This window comes from Pleurodeles waltl, chromosome 6 (assembly GCF_031143425.1).
Source record: "Pleurodeles waltl isolate 20211129_DDA chromosome 6, aPleWal1.hap1.20221129, whole genome shotgun sequence".
In the NCBI taxonomy this organism is placed as follows: domain Eukaryota; kingdom Metazoa; phylum Chordata; class Amphibia; order Caudata; family Salamandridae; genus Pleurodeles; species Pleurodeles waltl.
The window spans coordinates 40,490,966-40,515,267 of record NC_090445.1 but is presented as its reverse complement, the minus strand read 5'-3'; the positions used below and the strand labels follow the sequence as shown (position 1 = coordinate 40,515,267).

The following is a 24,302-nucleotide window of genomic DNA, read 5'->3' as shown; positions in this document are numbered from 1 at the left end:
GTCCATTCAGTAATCTCTCTTTGGGCTTCAAACCACGCCCATGTCACGTCAGTCACTTACATTGGTTCGTGGGCTTGCCTTTTAAAATCCGCTTGCTTTCATTTGTGAAAGGCATGCATACGTCATGCCTTTTCCGGCGTTTAGCCCACCTACACAGCACCGGTAAACTACTAGAAATATACGAGGCTTGATGTTTTGAGCCTGGGGTCCGGACTACTTTATCTGTTTATTTTCCACGCAGTGCCATTGCGCCGCATTCTAAATAGTGTGATCGCGCTGCAGTTTTTTTCTTTACACCTCTAATAGCTCTAACTCGAGCAAATGCAAGACCCGTTGCATTGAAAATGCTTCTTTAGGTTGAGTATAGCAGTGCGCAACTTTTCCGCCGCATTGGTGTCTCTGTGGGCTTTTAACCACATCCACGTGACGCCTATCACTTTCACTCGTTCATAGGCTTGCCTTTCAGCTGGTAAATGCTTTACTTTTGTCTCTCCTTGGGGCAGTTTTGTTACGCCTTGGCCATCAGCCCCATTACATGGATAACTGCACGTTTCCCGATACGTTTGACTACAAGCAAACTTCTTTTTCTTTTTGTGTCTCTCCTACGCACTGATGCTCATGGTGGCTGTGGCGCTTTCAATCAGCTGGCTTATGCCAGCTGTTTTACTTTTCAATGTATGTGGCAAGGAAAGTCTAGTTAGGAATTTACAGCACTAATAGCTCTAACTCGAGCAAATGCAAGACCCATTGCAAAAGCTTGTATTATCACACAATCAGTCAGCCCTGCCAAGTTTCTCAGCTCACTGCATGATGTGATCCTTCAGTCCAGTTTTTAGGGTTGAGCCTGCGTCGCGTGCGCTTGCGCGTGCGTTTCGCTTGCGACACGCTTTAGAAGTTAGAAAAGGGCTCGGAGCCCTGTCCATGTCACGCCAATGTCTTTCATTGGTTTGTGGGCTTGCCTTTCAAAATCTGCCTGCTTTCATTAGTGGAAGGCACGCATACGTCATGCCTTTTCCAGTGGTTAGCCCTTCTCGAGCGCAGCGACCAAGTACTGAAAACATGTGAGGCTCGCTGTTTCCTGTCAGGTTTGTGGACTACTTTTTACCTTTTTTCGCAGCACGGTCTCGTTTGGCAGAAGTTGAGCGCTTTGCATAACATTGACCCTGTTACATAGTTAATTGCACTTTTGCCAATAGGTTTCACTATGAGTGAACTGTAGCAATGCGATCGTGCGTTTTTTTTCCATTTCATGTGGCAAAAAAATTCTGGTTGTGAGTTTACAACTGCTAATAGCTCTAACTCGGAGAAATGCGAGACCCTACTGCATTGCAAATGCTTGTTTTTCTTTGAATTCGGGGAATTGAGGTTTTGTTTATTTCATAATAAAACATGACTGCAAGTCCCAGAATTCAAAGGAAAAGAAAACTGGACTAGCGGTGCACATCACTCATGGACCTGGGAAACTTGGCAGCTATGAGTCAGATCCCCAACTTTTTTTTTTTTTTAATCAACCGTCCCTGATCGGTTAATGCCGAGCTTGGGATGCCGGAGGCAGAAAGGTAAGCAACGGGACCGCCTGTTTTCTAACGCCATGATGGGCGAGGCGAGGGAAAGAAGAAACAAGCCGCCTCTCCAGGGTGCCTGGATCCTGAAAGAAATGTAAACTTGTAGTTGATTAATTTTGAACATTTTAAGGGCTCCTTGGGAGTCAGTAGCTGGCTTGCAATGGTGGAGTTGTTTGAGGTTTCTGAGTCACAAATGTTTATTTTTCTTGAGCGGTAAATATAACTTTCGCATTCACAGATCTTTGAGTCTGAGGCTGGGACTTTGTAGCACTATAATGCAGCTGCAAGCAGCATGCGGTTCCACGGCTATGTGGTCAAGCACAAAGCCATCTGCGGCGATAGAATAAATCAAATGCGTTTTCATATCTTAAACACGCTCATTTACCTCAGATTCCTTTAACTTGCTTTTACTTTTCATTACAGAAGTAAGTTATATTTTGAATTGTATTTACCTTAAGACGAAAGGGACAAAAATAATTGCAGAATACTATCTTTTACCCAAGTCCCTGATCCCCGGCCCATCACTCTCAAAGGTCCATATTTTTGCTATGCACGTGGCCCGCAGGCAGGGTGATCACATGTCTGAACTCACAAGGCAGTTTCTGGGCGGTGTGCTTTGAAGCCTCGCCCCTCAGAACCCGCCTCCTCTGCAGACCTCTCGAGTTTTCTAGGTCCAAGCGTGGGAAACGCCGTTTAACTTTGCATTCTGGAACTTGTATTCCCCAAATGGCACAAACAGAACAACCAGTGCCAGAACGCAGACTGGTCTCTGTTTTTTTAGGGAATCCCCACTGTCTTTACTATCACGCTTAGGCAGTGCTTAATGTGTGCTTGTTGTGTCCCGTGTGGAGCACCAGCACTTATTTTTCTGCCTCAAGCATTTACTGCGATCAAAAGACACAAATGGGAAAGATGAGGAAGAGAAAACAAAAAAGTGTCACAAAGGGAGAAAGCTGCAAGAGTGAACTGAAGGGGCAGGAAGTGGCTGTAAATGGATTGAAGAGGCCCGAGATGTCTTGAGGATTACGCTACCTCAGTATTCCGTGCTCGCACATTTAATAGTAGCAGCCGCATGTTTAAGAGGAGGGCCTTGGGCATAGGCACGTTTTTATTTACAAAATAAGCACTGCGCTTAGGCTTCATCAACTACAGAGTTGTAACTCCATCACTTCCAACAAAACGGCATTCCGCAATGATTGTTATTTTTGGCAGGTGACTGAGCTCTTCAACGTTACAGCTAATCCAGCATTTTTGAGCGGCGGGACAGCGCTAGAGAGTGATGTTTGGGGGAGCTCAAAGACACCATGGCGTCCGCGTTCTCCTCCCCTTAAGGTCATGTGACGTTTATAACTGTTACTGCTGACTATTCCAGAAGCTGCTTTGAGAGAGTGTCACATAACGTGCCCCGTCGTGTTTTACATACTCTCCCATCTTTCACGTATTGTGACCCCAGGTACTGCAATGCGTCATCGCATTCATCCTAGTCAAGAAGTTCTGAGTGGGAAACGCCTGCATACATGTGATAAATTATTACCTTACATGTAATGCATAATTGTGTGTTCAATATGCATGTTCTTTCCTTTTGCCTCCCTTGGGCTACCGGAAAGCACTGTAATTACCTGTTAAATGAGTACAATGTGCTAAACAAATGTCATATACAAATAAGAATATACCTTGCGCTAAGCAGCTGCTCCTATCTATCCCTATTATTCTAGGGTCAGCACAGGGAAACTCTTTGTATTTTTAACCCCTTAGCTGCTGGGCCTTTTCCTCCCCAGCGTTGATCCCTTTTTGGCTATTTGGCCCAGGCCCCCATACCTTTTTGTCCACATAAGCTGTCCACGCCAAATGTCCGTCCTTTTTTTCCAACATCCTAGGGTACTTAAGGAACACAGAGTTTGTGGGTTCCCTGGAGAAGACTGAGAAATTAGCCAACATACAGCTAAAATTGTTTTTTTGGGGGAAAATGGGAAAAAAGTAATGCAGAAGAAAGCATGTGTTTTTTTCCTGCAGATGGAATCAACTAAGGGTTTGCGGTGATAAAATCACCATCTTTCCAGCTTTCGGGAACAGACAGACTTGAATACTAAAACCAAATTTTTCAACACACTTTTGACATTTTACTGGGGCATACCCCATTTTTAGGTCGAGTGCGCAAGCCTTTGACCTGTTGTAGGCATTGTGGGCTTTTAACTACGCCTGCCGCACGCCCATCATGTTAACTCGTTCTCGGGGCTGCCTTTCAAAAATTCTTTATCATCATTGGTAAGTGCTTTACGTTTGTCCCTCCTTGGGGCGGTTTTGTTACCGCCTCGCAGACCGCCCCGCTACATGATAATTGCACGATTGCCCATACGTTTAAATGAGAGTGAACTTCTTTTTCTTTTTGTGTCGCTCGTTCACACTCATGCTCATGGCGGCAATGGCGCTTTGAACTGGCTCGCTTATGTCAACTTTTCCTTTAAATTTTCAATTTATATAGGAATTTACAACGCTAATAGCTCGAACTCAAGCAAACGCGACACCATTGCATTGCAAATGCTTGTTTTCTCTGGGGTTTTGTTTGATCAGGGACTAGATTAGCGACCTGTTGTTGGTTTTGGGTGCATGTATTTATTTTCTTGCCTCTTCACTGCAGTATGTGACCTCCTCCTTCAAGGAAAAAAAAGAGTTCCTGGTTTTATCACGCCTATTCATTCTGGAGCCTTCAGTAATGGTAGTAATGATAGCTGACCTCTCTCATACTCAGAGACTAAAAGTTTGAGTCTGTGCAGTTCATCACCGGCCACGTGTGCGAAATTTTTGTTTTTTCCCTCTGGGGTTTTGTTTGATCAGGGACTAGATGAGAGACCTGTTGTTCGTTTTCAGAAGCTGGCCCTCCTTTATGATTGTTTCTTGGACTAAGCCGCCGCATTTGACTCGGTGCACAGGAATAAACTTTGGAGGAAGTTACTGGGGTGGGGGATTTCAAAGAACTTGCTCCAGGCAATAATATCACTATGCACCTCAACCTGGGTGAGGGTCAAGTTGTCACAAATGGTCATAACCAAAAAAAATCCCCACAGACAATGGCCTAAAGCAAGGCTGTGTCCTTGCCCCACTGCCATTTAATTTGTACACAGCGGATATGTCTCTGGCTCTAAAACATTCAAACTTTATCCCGCCAAAAATTGGAAATGTCAAAGTCACGCTATTACAACACGCAGATGACATCGTTTTTGCTGGATCATTACAGAATCGGGATCCAGAAAGCATTAAATGCCCTCCATAGGTACAATGAGACAAATAAAATGATGGCAAACGATTCAAAGACTAAAGTAATAACCTTTGGGAGGACAACCAAAAAACTAAACTAAGATTGGCACCAGGGCCCACTAAGAATAAAAGGGCCAAATCTTTATAACTGTCTGGGAGTGTGGTTGTCTGCAAATTGAAGCACTAAATTTCATCAGTCCGAACTGATCATTACCACAGTTTGCCAGCGCAATAATGCACTAGAAAGCCCCTCCTCAGTCCCGATATGACAGGTTCTCAGGGCATCCCTCCTACTGGCGCTAAATTACGGCCATGAAGCCTTCCTGAGGCAACTCACCAAAATAGTTGAAAAATTGCAAGTTAAAGCTTAGATGAGGTTCTTCGGGATATCCCAATAAATAAGAGGCTGCATGATTAGGCTGGAACTTGGCCTGGAGGGCCAAATGTTGGCTAATATGGGTGCTTTCCTAAAATATTATTATAGAATTTTTAAGGCCCCTTCCAACACTCTGAAATCGTCTTTCTGGCCCATTTTTGACTCAAAGGCGAGCCCTTGGTCCAACTATCTAAAGAAAGCACTTAAAACCCTCCAAATAGACCAGTCGGAAATTGAACAAATTGTTGCTCTTGCACATTGCACTTAAAACTCTCTTGAAAAAACAGATAAAGTCATTGTGAATACTAAGTGATCTGGTGAAACCAAAGATCACACTGGTGCTAGAAGCAGTGTCACCATCTTATGCCAATAAACATCCGCACCCTTTGACTTAAGGTGCGCGATTGGGAAAGTCTGCCTTAATCAAATCACGGTTGCAAGGTTGATGGCCCTTCAGATTCAAGAAATCAATCCAAAATGGCCCTCCCTTTCCATGACCGTCAATTGCAGGCTCTGTGGTTATAAAACTGAGTTATTTAACCACTTATTATGCAGCTTGCCGGCGTTGCTGAACCCCCATTGCACCTTGTTAAAACCACTCTTTTCAACCCACAGAATAAGAACTTGTAATGAGGCCGGGAACCTTGTCTTCACCATGACTGAGCCAACTGACCTGGCTAAATTTGGCAAATACATCAGTTAATTTCAAGACCTGCTTAAAGAATGCAACAAGTCTGGTTAGATTTATTTCTTCAGCAAGCCTTAGAGGGCCAGCTCTGCTTATTCCCAGAAATTGTGTGCTTTTGATGCATGCTTTTTTCTTTTTATATTACTACCACATGATGGGACTGCGGTATTTTTATAAGCGTTTTGGCATCACCTGACTCTTTTGTGCAAGAACACTTGTCCGGTGCTATGACCTCACTCTTAAAAAACCCCCAATATTTGCACTATTTGAAATTGTGTATATCATATGCTGGCCGATAACAATATTTTTTATTTATGGCTTTTATCGTCCCGTTTTAAACTTTTAGCACATGACGTGAACTCTTTTTCTTCCCCATAGAGATTGTAGAGATTTTATGTAATCATACAATAAAGATTTATGACTAGTATTGACTGCTTTTTGAATCATCAATACCTATGTTTTCATTTTAAGGTGAATAACATTAAGAGATTTGCTAATTCTTTACTCCCTTCCTCCATGGTCTGTGTCCCATGTTTCAAACGTGAAAAATGTTCATCTATTGTTCAATCGGACCATATTTCATCTATGTACTGGAAACATACTTAATTGAGCACTACTTGACTTATGAATCAAAGTACATCATCAGTACAATCCAGTGCCCAAGATGAAGCTGCTTACTGGGTGAGACCAGGAAATGCGGTAAAAAACAAACTTAAAAAGCATATATCAAACATACTCAACAAAACTCATATTTCATCTGTCACATGTTCTGTTGTGGAAAATAATCTTTCATTGATTTAACTAAGATTTCAATTTCTTTCCCAAGTACCACCCTTGTCTACAGGAGGGGGCCAAAAGAAATATACTGGATTGGATAATTATCAAATGTTTCTTCCAAGGGAAGAAATAAGCATATAAATTGCATAAGCTTCAAATGATGTGAGGATTTTATCATAACCAAGAGTTACATTAACAAAGGGAAGAGGTCTTGAAATAATAATATAGCATTGTTCAGTATACATGACATTTATTTAAATATAGCAATTGTAATGACAAGGGCCATGGAATGTAATGGTGGTCAATAAGTCTAATAATTTTAATACAAAACTTTCAAATACATCTACTTAAAAGACTAGAATGCTGATCTCATCTAATGTATGAAAATCAATTAAATGAGAGACTTCTGTGTCAGCAGCAATAGGGATTTTAAAACAAGTGACTTCTTGGATGCTACATACCAGGCTGGAATTAATTCTTCTTTATAAAACCAGACAACATTGCCAATATACAAGTCTGAGACTGATAGTGCTTATTTTCATTGGTTCACTCTGATATGTTGATTTATTGTTACATTACTGGTCATTAGGACTTATTTATTACATCTACAAATGTGATGAGGTTGGTTATTGGGAATCAGCTTTCAGGTATGCTAGTTCCAGTGCATCAAGTATGATTGAAAATAGTTATGTAATATTGTTTTTCTGTCATCTAATTCAGCCTACATCTGTGATAGATTCAATATATGAAATGTTACAGCATTTCCCCTGAAGAAGGGAACTACGTTTAATGCAAAGTATTGGAATTGTGACACACCGTACAATGTTCAATCTAAAGAAAACCTACTAGTTCATATGAATTCTACTTTTAAATTAATTAAAGATATTCATAAATCAATAAACCCATTCTGAGAATGTTATTAATTTAAGAAATCTTTCTTAAGGACTTGCACTTTGAGCATATTTGGCTGTTGCAGGTCTGAAGTAGTCTCAAAACCACCAAGCCCCATGACTGAGTGAATTGACGGTCAGTGAGATTCGTCTCTCACAGGCTGTCTACATAAGTTTTAAAAAATGCTACAGACTCATCACAGAGATGGTTGAGTGGCATGTGTCAACATCAGGGCCCGATTTGGCGCAGTTGGCGCCCAGAGTGACAATAATTTTTGGCACCCCTCCCCTTTACGACCTCCTCCTCAGATTTACTCGCAAAAGCACCCCTCATCTCTCCGTAGACCCTCCCCTACATACACTTCATTTGCTTTAAAGCAATGGTAAAAGCTAGCTTTAATGATTTACATATGAACCCATTTTTAGCAACAAGAGGAATAGATGATAAAAGACTGGGAGAAAAAACATTGCCCCTCATTATGAGTTTGGCGGGCAGCAGAGACCTCCCACCAAACTAGTACCGCCATCAGGCTGCCTGTGCGGCCTGAACACCGCCTACTCTATAAAGAGTTCACTGCAAGGCAGGCGGGCCAAAACAGCATTTCTGCCCGCCGGCCCTGCAGTGAACAGGTCCTTAACATTGACGGCGGTGCTGCGGGTGCAGCAGCACCCATGGTTCTTTCCACTGCCCATAATTTGGGCAGGGGAAAGTGCAATGGGGCTGTCTATGGGGACCCCTGCACTACCCATGCCAAGAGCAACCCTCTCCGCCAGCCTTTGCATGGCGGGGCTACCGCCATGCAAAAGCTGGCTGAAAGGGGACTTGTAATCCCCTGGGGATTACAACCGTCAAAACCGCCAGGCTGTCCGCTGGCGGCAACCTGGTGGTGTCGGCAGTCCGACCGTGGCGGCTCCACCACAGTCATAATGTTGCAGTCGGACCACCACTTTGGCGGCGGTTTGACCGGGACCCTGGCGGTCTGATGACCACCCGGGTCATAATGAGGCCCATAACGTCCTAACCTATTTTATGCAGTTTGCATGCAACCCTTCGATGATAGTTCATAACAGTCCCTGTTCTACATCAGGGTTGTATCTTATGAACTGCTGTAACAAAATGATCTCTGTGGAAAAAAGCACTAATCCACATAAAATACAGTCTGTGATCTCTACGGTATGCGTTCTTTGTGGCAGGCATATTAATCCTCTGCGCTACTTTATGGTGCGTCAAAACTGCCACTAGACAAAACTCAGATCTCTCATTTTAGCAGGAACATTAATCATAAGAGTTATCTTGAACTTTTTATTGCTTCTTAAAAGCTGGAAAGCTGGACACACAAAGAACTCTGCAGCAGGTGTTTTTAAATCATACATTATAGCTCAAAACAGTGCCCACCCGAGGGCAGCGTCCCATTCCCCACGTCAATGCCCGGTGCGGCTGCACCAGTCACATCGCCCAAAAGCCAGCCCCAGGGGTTCATGCTGAAACTCATAGATGAGACACAAAAAAGCTGAAATACGTTGGAAGTAGTGTTCCTGTTCCATCGACATGTGACCTAGCTTTTGTGCCAGAAGTGTAATTTTTGAGGTGGGCTCCAGACTATTTGCATATTGTTGGACCCCCATTTTCCATTTTAATTGATTGACTCGACCATTTCCATCTTTCACTTTTTTGCCACATTCTGAGTTAGAGAATCCAGTGATTTTAGCATAAGTGTCTATCAGCCCCGCCTACCCAGAACGAGAGCCTTTTAGAAGAGGGATTGGCAGAAATAAGGATGTTAACCTTAAGCAATTGAGGGCATATTTACGAACCCCTTGTACACCCCTTGTGGCACTTTTTGTGATACAACGGCGGCACAAACCTTAAATCATATCTACGCGTGGCTTTGAATGGCCTTGTAGATATAGAGTAAGGCAAGGTAGCAAAAATCGTCGCATTGCCGTACTCTAGAAAAGGGAGGCACTCCATGGGCGCTGTGGTTCGTGTTCCCACGCAACACCAATTGATTTTCAGGCATCCCCAGAGTTACAAGACCTTGTAAGCGTGGGGATATGCCAAAACCCTATGTCTCCCCAGGGGAGGTACCAGAGGAGAACTATCTTTATTTCTCCTTGTTTTTCCTCTATCTATGTGGGCTGCATTCTGCAGCCCACATAGAAAGAGGAAAACGCCTCCCAGGATTGTTTTTATGCAGGAAGATGCAAAAACAATCCTGCTGACAATGCAGACATCCTTGCACCATGGTGCAAGGGCGCCTGCGCTGGCGCTAGGCTTCCAAAACGACAGCAGCGCAGTGGGAAAGGACAGGAATGACAGGTATGCCATAGATCCGACACATCCCTGTCCTTTTCCTTTGGAATAGGGCAGTGCAGTAAGGTGACTTGCTGCACTGCCCTGCGCCAAAAGCCCATAAATAGGGGCCTAAGGGCCAGCTGTATCAAAGGATTTTGCATTCGCAAACAGTGCAAATCGGTAAATTACACTGTTTGCGAATGCAAAATCGCCTTTCACGATGTATAAAAGGCAGTGCAGTGCAATTTTAGGGAATCACAATTTTAGTGATTCCCTAAAATTGCTACTTTGAATAGGGAATTGCAAATCGTGATTCCCTAAATAGGAAATCGCAAATAGGGAATTCCTATTTGCGATTTCCAAAGCACATGTATCATGCATTTCCTAAGTGTGAAATTTAGGAAATGCAATTAGCACAAATTCAAATTTGGTGGTAACCGTGTGCAATTTAAAAAATGCATTCAAAATGCATTTTTAAAATTGGCATGTAGCGCACACATGCCCCTAGGGCATAAGTGTGCTTTACATGTGCACAATTTCTTTGGAGGGAGTGAATAAAAGGGGGCCTTAGCCCCCAGCACTCTTGGATATGCATTATCTAATTTGCGAATTCCTAACAGGAATCTGCAAATTGGGAAATGCAAAACCATTCGCACCTGTGGGCCTTGCTATTTAAGAAATGCAAACTGGGTCTTTGATAAATCTGAGTTGAGTTTGAATGGCTAAGATATGTCCTACTACCCTATGTCAACTGGTAGGGGGTGGCAGATATTTGTTATTTAGCAAGTATTCATTTTTGCCTATTGAAATCAGTAAAAGGATGTCTATAAAAATAATCTGCTCGCAGTTCACACTTACTTAAGAAGAGGAGCTCTACCTTCTTCTTGGTATTTTCAATTTTCATGAGCAGGCAGTCCATGCAGGTCGGGATGAAGGTAGCGTGACCATCGGCTTCTAAAAGGGAATAATGATCTTATGAGATCAGATACTTCACGCAAAACAAACAACAACTACAGGATGACAGAGAGGAACCCCTGCTGTAATCAAGATTTCATTGCATTATTACTTAAAAGGCTCAGCATGATCTCAGTGAGTGTGAGACCCATGAAGATCTTTCCAGAGGCACTGGATACTGGCATCAGGGATTCTGGGACTTAGGATGCTGTCGTACAGTAGAGCTCAGCTTGAAATCAGGGAGTGTTGGACATACAGCACTGAAATACTAGAAAGCCCTACTTGCTGCCAGTGAGTGTTGGACACATGAAGCTGCAGCACTGATAAATCTCAGGTTGGTGTCCCATGAAGCTGTAGTACAGAAGAGCTCAGCTTGTTTTTAGTGAGTCAGGCACCAATGACATTGTATCAATGGACAGCTGATCTTGGAGTCAGACAAATGACTACAGTGCCGGAGATAGCTCACTGCACGCTTCATATGGCTGTGTTACTGAGCTACCGTGAGAGTGTTCTTCGGTGTGTGTGAGTGTGTGACTCTTGAAAATACATTTCTGTGAGATTTCATCTTGGTATCAATGAGTGTGGGACCCAAAAAGCTTCAGATATGGGATATCTCTCAGAGGTCTCATCTTGGCATATGAGAGTGTGGGACTCATCAAGCTGTGGTTCTGGAAGATGTCATCTTGGTGTCGGTGAGCGTGCATCCCATGAAGCTGCAATTAGGGAAGGACTCATTGAGACATCCTCTTCATTTCAATCAATGCGGTCTCTTGAAGTTGAAAGTCTGTGAAATTTAATCTTGGTTTGGTTAAGTGTTGGATACCCGAAGCTGACTCACCGTTGTGAACATTCTTATGTCCTGCAACCTCCACTTCTCTCACACTCCTATTATGCCTGCATGAAATGAGAAAGAACAGACAACTTAACAAAGCCACACCAACCAATCCATAGTCACATCACACAATTACACCAGCTTAAATTGGGACTGTGGGTCACTGGGGCTGGAAATACATGTTCTTGGTAGCCAATGTCATCTTGAACCTGCTTACAGTTCATGTACTGCTTCTCTTGGCAAGATTTTACTTTTGTATTCCAGAACCCCAAAACACTGAGATGTAGTTTCCAATGAACTACTCATTTATATTGTTATCTCGGTCACATGGTTACAGCGATTTACCACAATCAACTAATACATTCAAAAGTAAAACCAAGCACTGAAAGATAACCTGCAACACATCCATTAACTGATCTGGCAAAGCCTTAAACCACATCACATCCTGGAGCCTGGACCATATTTTCACACAACACTAGTTAGTATCTCAGATTACCTTTTGGACAGGTAAGACTGCAGTACCGGTTTGGGCCAAAGAAGACAGAGTAATCCGGTGCTAATGCACTAAGAAGCATTTCCAGTTACTGCAATGCAAATTTTCGGCTTGAACTTACGTGCGGCTACCTTCTTCAATTTTGAGCTTTTCTCCATCCCAGGAAAGATTCATCCAATGATCGTCTTCATTCTCTATTATGTCGGGGTCCGCAGTGGCCTTTCCCACAAGAAGCCATTTGCCAGCGATCTACAAAGTAAAGATAACATGAAAATGATAGTCTGTCTTGGCGAGGGGAAGGTTCTCACAATTTTCTGAATGGTTCAGATCCTTTCTTTACTAGCACTAGGTTGTCACAGGAATAAAGACCCTTGCCATTTATTGAGGATTGAGCTAAGTAGGATGCCACAGAGATAAACAGCCTTCATGTACAGTAGTCATTAGCCCACCTTTAGGATAGCATCTGCTCAGCAGAATGGCACATGGTAACAGAATGGGACAATTTTAAAGGAGCATCGGCTGAGTGGGATAAACACATCGCTACAGGAATTGTCACCTCCAGGGCAGGGTTGGGTCAATGAAATGACGGATGTTTACAGAACTTGCCAGTTCCAGGGGTGGGTGAATCAGGTGTTGGCACAGGTAAATAAGACTTCCTACTTCACTACCGTTATGTCCTGCACCCCCTTCCGCCAGATCCTTCAGATGACTTACATGTAAACCTTCTACACAGATTTAGTTTTGTGGAGAGCTTGGGGCTTGCACAACTGGAACCACTGAGCAGTTATACACCAGTCATCTCTACAGTTCTCCACTTCTGCTCTGGGTGACAGCCCTTGGTGCAGAAACCACAATACACAATGGCCCTCATTCCTACTCTGGCGGGCGGCGGTCGCCGCCCGCCAGGCGGGAACCGCCATATGGCTGCTCCGCGGTCGAAAGACCGCTGGGGCCATTCTGACCTTCCCGCTGGGCCGGCGGGCGCTAACATTAGCGCCCGCCGGCCCAGCGGGATGGCAGCCTGCAACACTGAAGCCGGCTCCGAATGGAGCCGGCGGTGTTGCAGGTGTGCGACGGGTGCAGTTGCACCCGTCACGCTTTTCACTGTCTGCTAAGCAGACAGTGAAAAGCATACTGGGGCCCTGTTAGGGGGCCCCTGCACTGCCCATGCCAGTGGCATGGACAGTGCAGGGGCCCCCAGGGGCCCCAGGACACCCGTTCCCGCCATCCTCTTCCTGGCGGTGAAAACCGCCAGTAACAGGCTGGCGGGAAGGGGGTCGGAATCCCCATTAGCCCAGCCGGGGGAAATCCGGCGGGAAACCGCTGGACCCGGTTTTCCGACCGCGGCTTTACCGCCGCGGTCGGAATGGGCTTTGAAGCACCGCCAGCCTGTTGGCGGTGCTTCAGTCTTCCGCGACAGAATGACCCCCAATGTTCCTTAAGTTTATGCTCCCTCTGACCTGGGATGAGACGCGTGCCTCAAGTCCCTTAGCAAGGGCTTTAGATGATTATGAAATGATGCTTGACAACAGATTATTATCTCAAGTATTAAGAGGGATTCCTTTTAACGTGGGTAGCTGTGGCCTCCATGAGTGGGCTATGACACTAATAAAAGTTGATGGTGGTTAATCATAGTAGTAAAATCAGGGAGACTGTCCTTTGGTGCTCCCTGGTAAATTCATGTAATAATTCATAATTGGGCCCCTCATTCTCCGACTGTATGTGTAGTGAGGTGCAGAGTGCGTGGAAAACCTATAACCTGGAGGACCTCTGTTGTGCCCGCCCCCTCCTTAATTTATAGAGTTGCTAGTGTTACAGGATGCTCCATAAAGTGAGTGTTTTCAGGGTGTGTTGTTTCTCCTTTCTCCACATGTCCCCCTTGAGCTGGTCCTCACAGTACCCCCGCCAAGTGCAACTGGCTGGCTTACAATACTTATCCTGAAGGTAGAAGATGTTTACTTTTGTTGCTCATTGGACTTGGCTAAACCAGTGCCAAGAGCCCAGCCTGTGGCCTACTTGTGACAGCCCTGCTCAAAGAAATCCCTAACAGGAAGATAATGACAGACACATCTTACTGTGAAAGGTGAACACGGGCATCCTGTGCTTCGTACTGAATGGTAAGGACTCTGATGTTCAATGTACATGGTGAACTTATTAATTTTAAATGTTGCTATGGAGATGTGGCATACTGAAACGAAAATGCCTCTTCTGGTCATTGCTTACCCCCAAAAGTTTGGGGAAAGCTTTGAATTTCACTGGTCAATTTGAGTAGGCCATCTTCACCTAGAATTAGATATGTCAAGCTTTGCAGTGTGTCCAGTGGTCACTCTTTCACACTAGAAACTGTGCTCACCCATGTAGAGGAAGGTGAGGACCAAAGATAAGAAACTTGACTTTCTCCCTTCACATGACGTCAGCTGAACCTCCGCTCTGCTACTGTTGAAGGATTTTGGAAGTGGACTGCATTGTGAGGAGAGTACCAGCCCTCTTGTACTGTATTGCATTTTGACAAATATATTATGCTTATTAACCCTAGGTAGGGGACTGAAGTGCTTGCCTACATGGGCAGCAGGCCTCACCGTGTAGGGCATGTAGTTGGTATTCATCTGGAGGTTTAAATTAGGGTTCAGCTACTTGCCCTAGGTAGGAGGAACACAATGCACCTGCCAAAACTGGGAAGTTGAAACTGTGCCCAGCCTCATCTGCACATCTCTTGTGAGTGTTTTTTCTGACGTGGTGTGTTTCATCATCGTTATTGTTTGCGATCGACCAAGTTTGTGCAGTGCCAGTGACTATGTAAAGCCAGGATGCTTGCACCTTGAATTTGCCTCACAACTGATTCTTCCCAGCGTGTTGATGATTCTGTGAGGACTATGTGCCTGCTACTTGTATTTGCTGCAAAGCTGTTTTATGCTGTCTCTATGTTCTGCGTCATCCCCCATTCCGTGAGACATAGGGCAGCCCGGGGATACTGGGCCCAAATCATGGTGGTTGAGGTTGTTTGCCACTGGTGTTCTGGGGTCCGTCTTACTATTGCTCTGAAAACTTAATCAAGTACAACCCTTTCTGCCCTAGACGGTTATGGCAGCAAGGGTGAGCAGTCACAGGTATGTAGTGTTAGGGCCCAAGTTCAGAAGTCAAAAATCAACCAATAGATAGTGCTGGGAAACCTGGATCTTGGGTAGCTATGCGCTCTATAAAATCGGAAGAACAGAATAGAATAGATAAAATACCTGTAATGCCCAATCCAGTGCTTGTCTTTGGGAATAAAAAACTAATTTTTAATAACACAGTAGTACTCATTCCTACACAGTTCAATGCAGAACACAGGGTGGTGCCCCAACATGATTCTTTTATGGGTGTTACGCCACTTACCCCCGTCCATGCTTTGCTCCACCTAGGTGGCACAAGTTCGATCTGTTTACCAGCAGAACTATGGTAGAAGCATGAAAAGGGCTTAGGTGCCATTTTTGTTTCCCCCACAAGTCAAATGAGCAGTAAGTCTTTGTTTACTCAGGTTCTTAGCCCTTGTGTAGTACTAGGTAAGTAATCAGTCTTTAGCCCTTCGCGCCTCCTTCAGCCTGAGCTTGGTGGCATAATCTCACCACAGGTGAGATGCTCGTGTGCAGCTTCAGCGGCGGATACCAAGGGAGTCAGGCGCTGCTGATGTCATGTCACGAGTGCGGTCACCCTAGATACTCTGGTGTCACTCAGGATGCCCTGGCACCAGTGTGAGGGCATTGCGTGGCAGTCGTACCCTACATGTGGGCTAATGTGGATACTTGTTATAGTAGTTGTGACGGCCACCTCACCCGATGAGTATATCGAGGCAGTGGCACCCCATCCTGGGCTGGTACATGCACAGTCAGACTGTTGCAACTGACCGTAGCCACTACACTTGACACAGCCGATGCAGCCCCTACTTTCGCCAATACACATGGCAAGGCAGATGTAACCCTGACCTCTGCCAATACACATAGCATGGTAGACGCAGCCCACCTAGGGTCAATGTTTGTATATACATAGGCTTTGAAATGAAATGTGAGGTTTCTGAAGCTGGCTGTCATCAGCCTCTCAGAAGTAGTAATTGGGGATAGAGAAAAGGTCAGGCATGATTGTGAAATCACCACGCCTTGAACAACATAAATTGCAGTTGTACATTTCACTGCTACCATTTACCAAATGTGAGTGCTGGGAACAACAAATCACCAGTCCCTTGCTGACAGAGTCTTTATTGAATTGCTAGACATTTATTTCTCCATCCTGCTCACTTCATAGACTACATCTTCACCTACCAACCCCAGGAATGTAGAAATTACACTTCTCTGGCTCGGAAAACTGTCATCCTACTCAATCGTATGCCATGGTAAACCAGGGGCATAAACAATGGATCTCACTGGTTTCAGTCCTCCGACTCATACACACACAGAGTTCTAGTATTAGACATGCGTTACACGCATTGTAAGCATGTACTCGACATACACAGATGATTTCAAAGCAAGGTTCTGGATTATCACATTACAGTGGAGCTTTACACAGGAGAGGTCAGTAGGCACACTTTTGCTTACATGGATAACTAGGTCTGGTGAACTGTGTGAGACCACAAAACACAGATGCTGTATTAATACCACCTTATGTGCTAAACCCAAGAAAGGGACATTAGTGGTCTGTCCACTATAAGGGTATGCTTGGTGGGTTCCTTTCAGGTCACAGGACCTTGCATAGTCAGAGATAGGGTTAGACCTATGCTAACGCTAGATTAGTGTGATAACAGGACCACAAATAAAAGACAAAATACCAGATACACATGCAGTTGTAGTGGATCCTATTTAGTTTTAATGGGAATCAGGAGTTTAGCTTAGCCTTTTGCTTGCAGGCCTGTGCCACCTAGTGACTTTTAACCTATTTAGCCTGCTCTGTTTTAGCACATTTATTTAATTATTTCTTCCAAGATGGCTGCCATGTTTATAGTTAGGGAGATGTTTTAGTTTCACGTTATCAGTGCCACTCTGTAAAGGTGTCACTATCAGCGTCAAAGATAAATGAAATGCTTAGGTATTCACATCATGTACTTTCCCACTTTCCTGTGACAGTAACATAATGTACCTTTTAAGAGAATTGCTTCGATAATTGCTGCCACAAGCATGCCTTCTTATCTAGTGTTTGGGAACATACCTGTGTCAGGGGTCCTACCAGATCTGTATAAATACATCTCACACATCCAAGATAATCAGAGGGATTCCTAACAGATGCCATCAACGCTATCTATACTACACGTCACCTTGATGCAGACCCAGTCTTCGTGTCCCCACGGAGTCTGATCTAGAGGTAATGAGGGTTGGGGGGCTGTTTGCATGGACATGGTACTGGCAGATTAGGTTTAACATACCTAGCTCTCTTTCGGTTAGAGATTAGGTTCATCATGCTAGGGTATTAGGGCATATTTCACATCTATTTCATATCTTACGTTATTGCAAAAAGGTGGGGGTCCTATTGTTGATTATTGTTTCTTCAAGTGGCATAAGGAGCCTGTCTGGCTTGAGCGCCTGCGCCCTACATCTTCACTGCAACTTTTACTCTTTTGTGAATGTCCGCCCAACCACACTAGGATGCACATTGTCACTGCTGTCCACTGACTCCTACTGCACCCTCAACTGCAGCGACCACTTAAAACCTGGTTTAGCTAAGAAGTGCAATCTCAATTTTCAGCTTCTATGTAGCTGTAATGAGATGATCAACACAGATTAAAACCTGGCATCTAATTGGGCCACAAGCACACTCATGGAGCATACACCTCTGCTTAGACATTAGATGGTCATTGCCCCAATATTGGCTACCATGTACAACTGCATGCAAAACAGCCATTGTAAAGTCATAGAGGACTGCCTCAGAATATCAATGAATGTCAAAAGAACTTCTTGAACTTCTTGAAGATTTTTCTTTAATAACAATAAAAGTTTTATATCTTTTTCTAAAACAATGGCATTGGTTGGTCAGTATGTTTATTGTGAGTGATGCCCGTGCTGTCTAAACAATTCATTGTACCTCACATCACCCTCCAGGGGTAAGCCTTGACTGTTCATGTTTGTTACCCCTTGAAGGTCATCACCTAAAAAGAAGGTACTTGGTATTTCAGCGACCTTGCAGCTGGTGGTCATGTTTTGAGGGGTAGCTGCAGTCCTTTTCACAAGAACTGCAAACTATTCTTGGGTTATGCTGACCCTGGTGGCCTGACCTGATAGCATGTTTACGACTACCTGACTCAGTTTCTTCCTCCACGTATGCCTCTACAAACTGCTTCAAGACATGCAATTTGTGGCCGCAGTGCCTGGAGCTCAGTGTTTTGAGATGGAAGGTACCTTTTGCAACTTCCTTTCCAGTGAGTCCCTAAAGAACATACTTCCACAGTGGTCTTCCATTTGTGGATTTTCTTCATAGCAAGATCTTCATGAAAATATTTCAGAATAGACTCCAGCAGCCTGAGTTTACTGCAATATTGTTTTAACAAGCCCTTTATTGGGTGATTTGTTCTTTCCACAATCCAGCTCCAAAAACCAAGAAAAGGCACCTTGAGCCGCAAGCTGGTCCACGCTGACTCCACTTCTGACGGTGGCACACTGAGTTCTGTCACATGCCTAAAGTTGGAGTAAGGGCCAATGTGCCCCAATGGCCTAAGAGGTCTTCTGGATCTAAATATACCAGAGAGGCTCCCATATCTTTCTTCTAAGTACTCTCTAGGCGATGGTCCCAGGATCATTCATCCAGTGGGATGTATCAAGCAACTGGATGGTTAAGAGACCTTCAGATGCAGGACTATGTTTGTCTGAGTCATCATTCAGAACAGGGCAGCAGTGAGTAGGACCAGAAGAGCCTTATAAGGACAACCACATGGTGGAGAGGGGATACAGAATACCTCATAGATAATAACTTACGCTTGCTTACATTAACACAATATTTGTATCAGAATACAGAAAGAGGTAACTCCCCCTCCCCATGCAGTGAAAGATGCATAAGAGCGCAGAAAAAGTGCCACTGACTTCCAAACACTTTGTTGAGCTTCACAGCTCCAACACAACTATATTATTCACATCACTGAACGAAAATGACAACTTCAAATGGAAATTGTCCATTACCACACTATATATATTTGCTGTAGCACATGACCTTGCTTTGAGAAGGCAACTATTCAAGCTCTAAGCAGCAGGGCCCACACTGAGTCGGAGTCACAATGAATCCTGAAAGAACGTACTCATAAGTTTCCTTGAGGGAGAGTCCCATTCCAGTAAACAATGTTTTTGCTGAAAGAATGGTATGCTCAGACACCTCCATATTACCCTGATCCAGATTCTTGGCACTTAGATAGAAGTTAAAGACGTGGTCTGAGATTTTTGGATCAGTCAAAATGTAAATAAATGTTGAATGGCTATGTATAGGTACCGTCTGAGTGCAGAGTTTCCCAGTGCCTTCTATGTGCATTGATACAAAGACAGCAAGTACAACTTACCGCAGAAGGGTCCTCTATGTGCTGGTCGTCCTTGCAATACAATTCTAAAGAGGGAAAAAGTAATGGATCGGATATTAATATGAGCGTCGTCAGATCACTATAAGCAGTTATCTTTTCTTGGGGGATCACAGCAGTGGTTCATATTCTCACCAATGATGCCAGAGTGAAAACAGACAGAAGCATAGAGGGAAGCTCAGTGCTATGGTTTCTGGGACACAGCCTATCACATTTTCATTCAAAGTATACATATAAAAAGGGACCTATTCACAAAATATTGAAAATTAGTTTGCCCATTTTTCAAAGAAGAAGCAGAACTTGGGTTTACAGTTGGCAAACATATGCATTTCAGTGCCTGACAATGTTCTTAGAATTGATAAGGTGGTCGAATCATATTGATTAGGAAAGGAATGCAATATTGGACGGGTGTAAGAGACCCCTTGATTTGTCAGCATCTTGATTTTATGGTAAAATTCATAGGAATATCACCATTTGTTTAGTCGTTTACCTCTGTGCCAATAATGTGACCAATCAAATTTGTCTATTAAATTGAGGACTATCAGACAATTATTTAAAGTGGGCTTGGAGTCTTTTAACAAAACACCAGAAGCAAATCATTTAGGAAGGCCCAAAGGCATATTCTGATGCAAAACAAACAAAATGAGTGGTGTTGATTTTATGATAACAGCAGTAGTAAAAGGATGAAGGTCATAGTGAGGACTTCCCAAATCACACTCCGAATTTTAAGCACACACTTCCAGACCATGTAGCTATTTACCAGTGTGTGTACCTTCTTAAGGTCAGCATTGGTTTATAGGTTAACAAGTAATTCTGGCAGCACATGTATTTATACTACATATCCCCCCAGCTTCTTAAGTTCATTTATCTTCCTTGTAGTGCAGATAAATTCTTGACATTTTAAAAAAATGTTGAAGTTAATCAACACATATTTAATCCTAATGATTTTTTCAATGTGATTGTCTAAATAGATTAATTTGTCCAGAAAATAATGTATCCATTATACTCAATTCTATTTTCTCTACAGGATGCCGACATGTTGAGTCTGGACTCAATTTGGTGGCCATCTTGGAAGTAGAGAAGATAACATTCCACAATGCCTGGCCATATCATTTGTTCAGCCAATGCTTTTAAAATTGTATTGCAAGCAATAGTAATACAAACAGCTGAGTCTGGCCATCTTGGAATGTTATTTTCTATACTTCCAAGATGGTGCCTGTGTTACTTTTGTAAACAACATGGTGGACATCTTGAAATATTGAAAATAGCTTTCCAAGATGGCTGGCTGCTGCTGTTGGCTATGACAAAGGTGACGCATTTTGTCAAGTATTCGCATAGTCAATAGCAGTAGTGTGACAGGCAGGTAGGGAGAAATACACAAAGGCACAGCAGTGCAGAGTGTGGATTTAATCAAAGGAACCTTTGAAGTTCACTGAGGAGGCAAGCCAAGGGGTGGGAAGAGAGCTACGGCCTGAGAGTTGAAAAGGGAGAAAGCATGCAAGTCAGAGAGCAAAAGAGAGAGAGAGAAATAGAGACAGCATGAGAGAGAGAGAAGCCAGGCATATACTGCCATTGACAGCAACATCCCAAATGGGACAGGGACAAGTTAAAATAAAATAACTCCCTAACATCAGCAGTAGAAAGATAAACTATCTCAAAAACTCTTCACTATATATGTTTTCATGTCCTGGAAAGGGTTATGCCACAGGTGGCATGTTCCAAAACGTGGTAACTCCCAACCAACAGTATTTCCAGGTACATAGCCCTTGCCTCTGCCTGAGCTTAGGTCTGTGTGGAAAGAATGGGGTTGTGGACCAGCTTGCACCACTGTAGAATGGGGTGAGGTGACACCGGCCCTTAGTTTGTGGCATGTGGCTGCCCATATTTCTCTTAACTTTCTTACCAAGCTGGCATAAAAGATCCCAGCAGTGGATGATTGAGTATAAATGTAGGGTGTGATGTGCCCTTTTTGAATTAAAGTTAATGTACAATGTTGATCCGATTGGCACTGTAAACTAATTTTAAAGTGACCTGCCTTCGAAATTGGGTGACTGGCTGAGGGAACATGTGCTCTAACTTCAACAATATTATTCAGCTAAACAACGGCTGAAGGAGGTTCTCATTTCTAGTCATTAGTCTACTGAGAGCAAAGATTACACCACAATTTAGTTAGGAGTTTTTGATGTGCTTACAGGCTACATTAGGTATTGATTTAAAGTAATCGCGATCGGATTTGCACCCAGTTTCACAACTGGGCAGGTGTATGGGTTTGTGGTTAGTGGATGGGAGCGAGCGGAGCCCCCCAATCAGATGGTTCACCCCAGACATCATATTGTCTAGACACTGTCCTCCTTTGATGCCTGTGGACAAAGTTGAGGCATATCTGAAATTTTTAAAGCAGATTCTGTTTACTAATTTGTGCGGATCTGGGTTTACCTCTTGCTGATATCATACTACAACTTTCTTGTGTTTGAGTGTTCATCCTGCTGCTATGGTGCGTTGAGGTTGGATATATTTCGTACATCCACCTTCGAAGCTGCCTTTGGTATTTAGGTAGCTTCTTCATGCTCCAATAGTATGTCAGTTTACCAGCCCCATCTGGACAATGTGCTTGTTGAGTAGCCATTCTACCCCCTCTGCTAAAACCTTCCTCTGTGACCTTGCTGGGGCGAGAATGTCCTCTGCACAGTTTAAGGCATGCTCCTTTACCTAATTGTCCAACTGCATGCACCCTTTGATTATTTGCTCTGGCTTCATGCTAATCCAGCAGGTGTGCAAAGTCCTAGGCCTTGTAGACAACTTCCCGGATGGCCAGAGTGCACACAAAAAGACACGTGCAACAACGTGTACTGTTTTAACTTACCCGCCATGGGCCCAGGGATCTTTTTATTAACTCCCTCCCTCAGATAGTTGGGCCAAACCACAGCCCTAACATTTTAGGGTGGGATCATGCAATTGCCCCTGTTGATGTTTCCAAATGGGACAGACATTTCACATCTCTCAACTCTACAGGCCTATCCCTGACACATGTAGGTTGTTGACTTGTCCTGTGACCTGGAGGGATGCACCAAGTGTGCCCTCATTTACTGACAGTGGACAGTGGTCCATGTCGTTGGTTTAGCACATTGAGCTGTAGTGGCATCATACTGTGCTTACAGTCCATAGTGTGATCAAATATTTGTATTTGGACCACTGTAGTGGAGTCCTACTGGCCCACCTTTGTAAATGTCCACATCTGTATGGTTACCCAGTCCCTAGTCCCAAATTGAGGTGTGCATCCTGCATGATTACACCTGGTGTATGCGAGTGAGCCAGTTAATGGAGCTCTATGACGTGGCCTTGCACAAGATGAATGTGAGAATTGTGTTCACAGACAGTGGTAGAGTATTGCATACTTCCTGAAGTTTAAGGGAGTAGAGGATTTCATTTGGCACTGCTTTAGGCATTTTTCAGGTGGAGGGTATGGTGAGCAGTGCAAGGTGAGGAAACCTTTAGGTGACACCTACCCTTTCGTCTTTCTATGATTATTCCTTCAAATGGGATAATTAGTCTGGTGCACAAACCTCATGCCTTTATAGGCCTCTTTTGTGGATGCCCCATGTTGGAGACTTCCCTGATATGGGAATCTTTCCCCTACATAAAAGCTGTGCCTGAAGAACAGCTTAAAATGGACACTTGAAAGGAGAACTACCTTAAACTGGTTCTACAGTTTCAGACAGTGGATCCATATCTCCTGCCTGCCAGTTGTTTATAAAGGTTGACCACATTACCCCACTTGTTATTCCAGTTCCATGTCCTCTATTGCCACGGAAGGGATTAGTCTGTAGGGCCAGAGGACTGCTAAGTAACCAAGGCTGATGTCTGCCTGGCAGACAGTCACCCAGAGGTATAAGGGCATCATTTAAGATTTGTATCTCTTGATGGTGGAGCTGGATTCCTGTCCTGAAGTGCCTAGAAGCCTGTCTGCCAGCCTTTAGAGCGAGGGAAGCAGCCTACCAACCACACAGCATGAATGTCTGTCCTGGAAGGAGCGATGTGCAGCACTTCCCCAGTGTTTGTACTGCATCCAGCAGAGAGGACTGCTGGACAGAGATCTGCTTAACCCACGTATCAGTGCCTGCAGACTCTGTACTGGTTCCTGCTGGGAAATGGGACTCTGCAACCACAATTGCTGAGGCACGTTTGGGGCTGTGATTACATGCTTTCATCAGCCTGTGTCTGGCTATAACTACCAAGCGGAAGATCAGGTCTGTGTGTTGCTGTACTTGCTCAACTTCTGATTGTCCCATGCCTGGCCGCAGCTGCCAAGTCAAAGGCCAACTTGTGCATGACTACAACTACCTGAGTGATGGCAGGCCTGTGTAGAGCCTCAACTGCCAAGATAATCAGCCCATGTGGGGGTTGTGACTATTAAAGCTGTACCTGGCTCAGTCGGGGTTGCACCAACCACAGTTGTGACCAGCACAATTGGGGCCACAATGCCGTCTGGCCCATTTGGGGCTCTAGCGAGGACATGCTTGCTGTGGCATGGGCTCAGCGCCAGGCCTCCTAAACCAATTACACTGACTGTCGGTCCCGTTGGTAAATGATTAACCAGGATTTTTCTGCTTCTGTTGACAAAAGACATGAAGCTGGCGCAGTGGCGTGTGAGTTCCTG

At 44.1% G+C, this 24,302-nt stretch overlaps 1 protein-coding gene across 1 annotated transcript in view; it reads right to left on the bottom strand.

Annotated features, from left to right (window-relative positions):
• Nucleotides 1–24,302, bottom strand: part of LOC138299132 (uncharacterized) — a 228,506-nt gene that overhangs the window by 69,149 nt on the left and 135,055 nt on the right. Inside the window, exons 11-14 of the mRNA XM_069237178.1 lie at nucleotides 19,631–19,674; nucleotides 12,248–12,375; nucleotides 11,640–11,695; nucleotides 10,706–10,801 (exon numbers count right to left, since the gene is read on the bottom strand). Coding sequence (XP_069093279.1) covers nucleotides 10,706–10,801; nucleotides 11,640–11,695; nucleotides 12,248–12,375; nucleotides 19,631–19,674 — 324 coding nt within the window. The remainder of the gene's footprint in view (nucleotides 1–10,705; nucleotides 10,802–11,639; nucleotides 11,696–12,247; nucleotides 12,376–19,630; nucleotides 19,675–24,302) is intronic.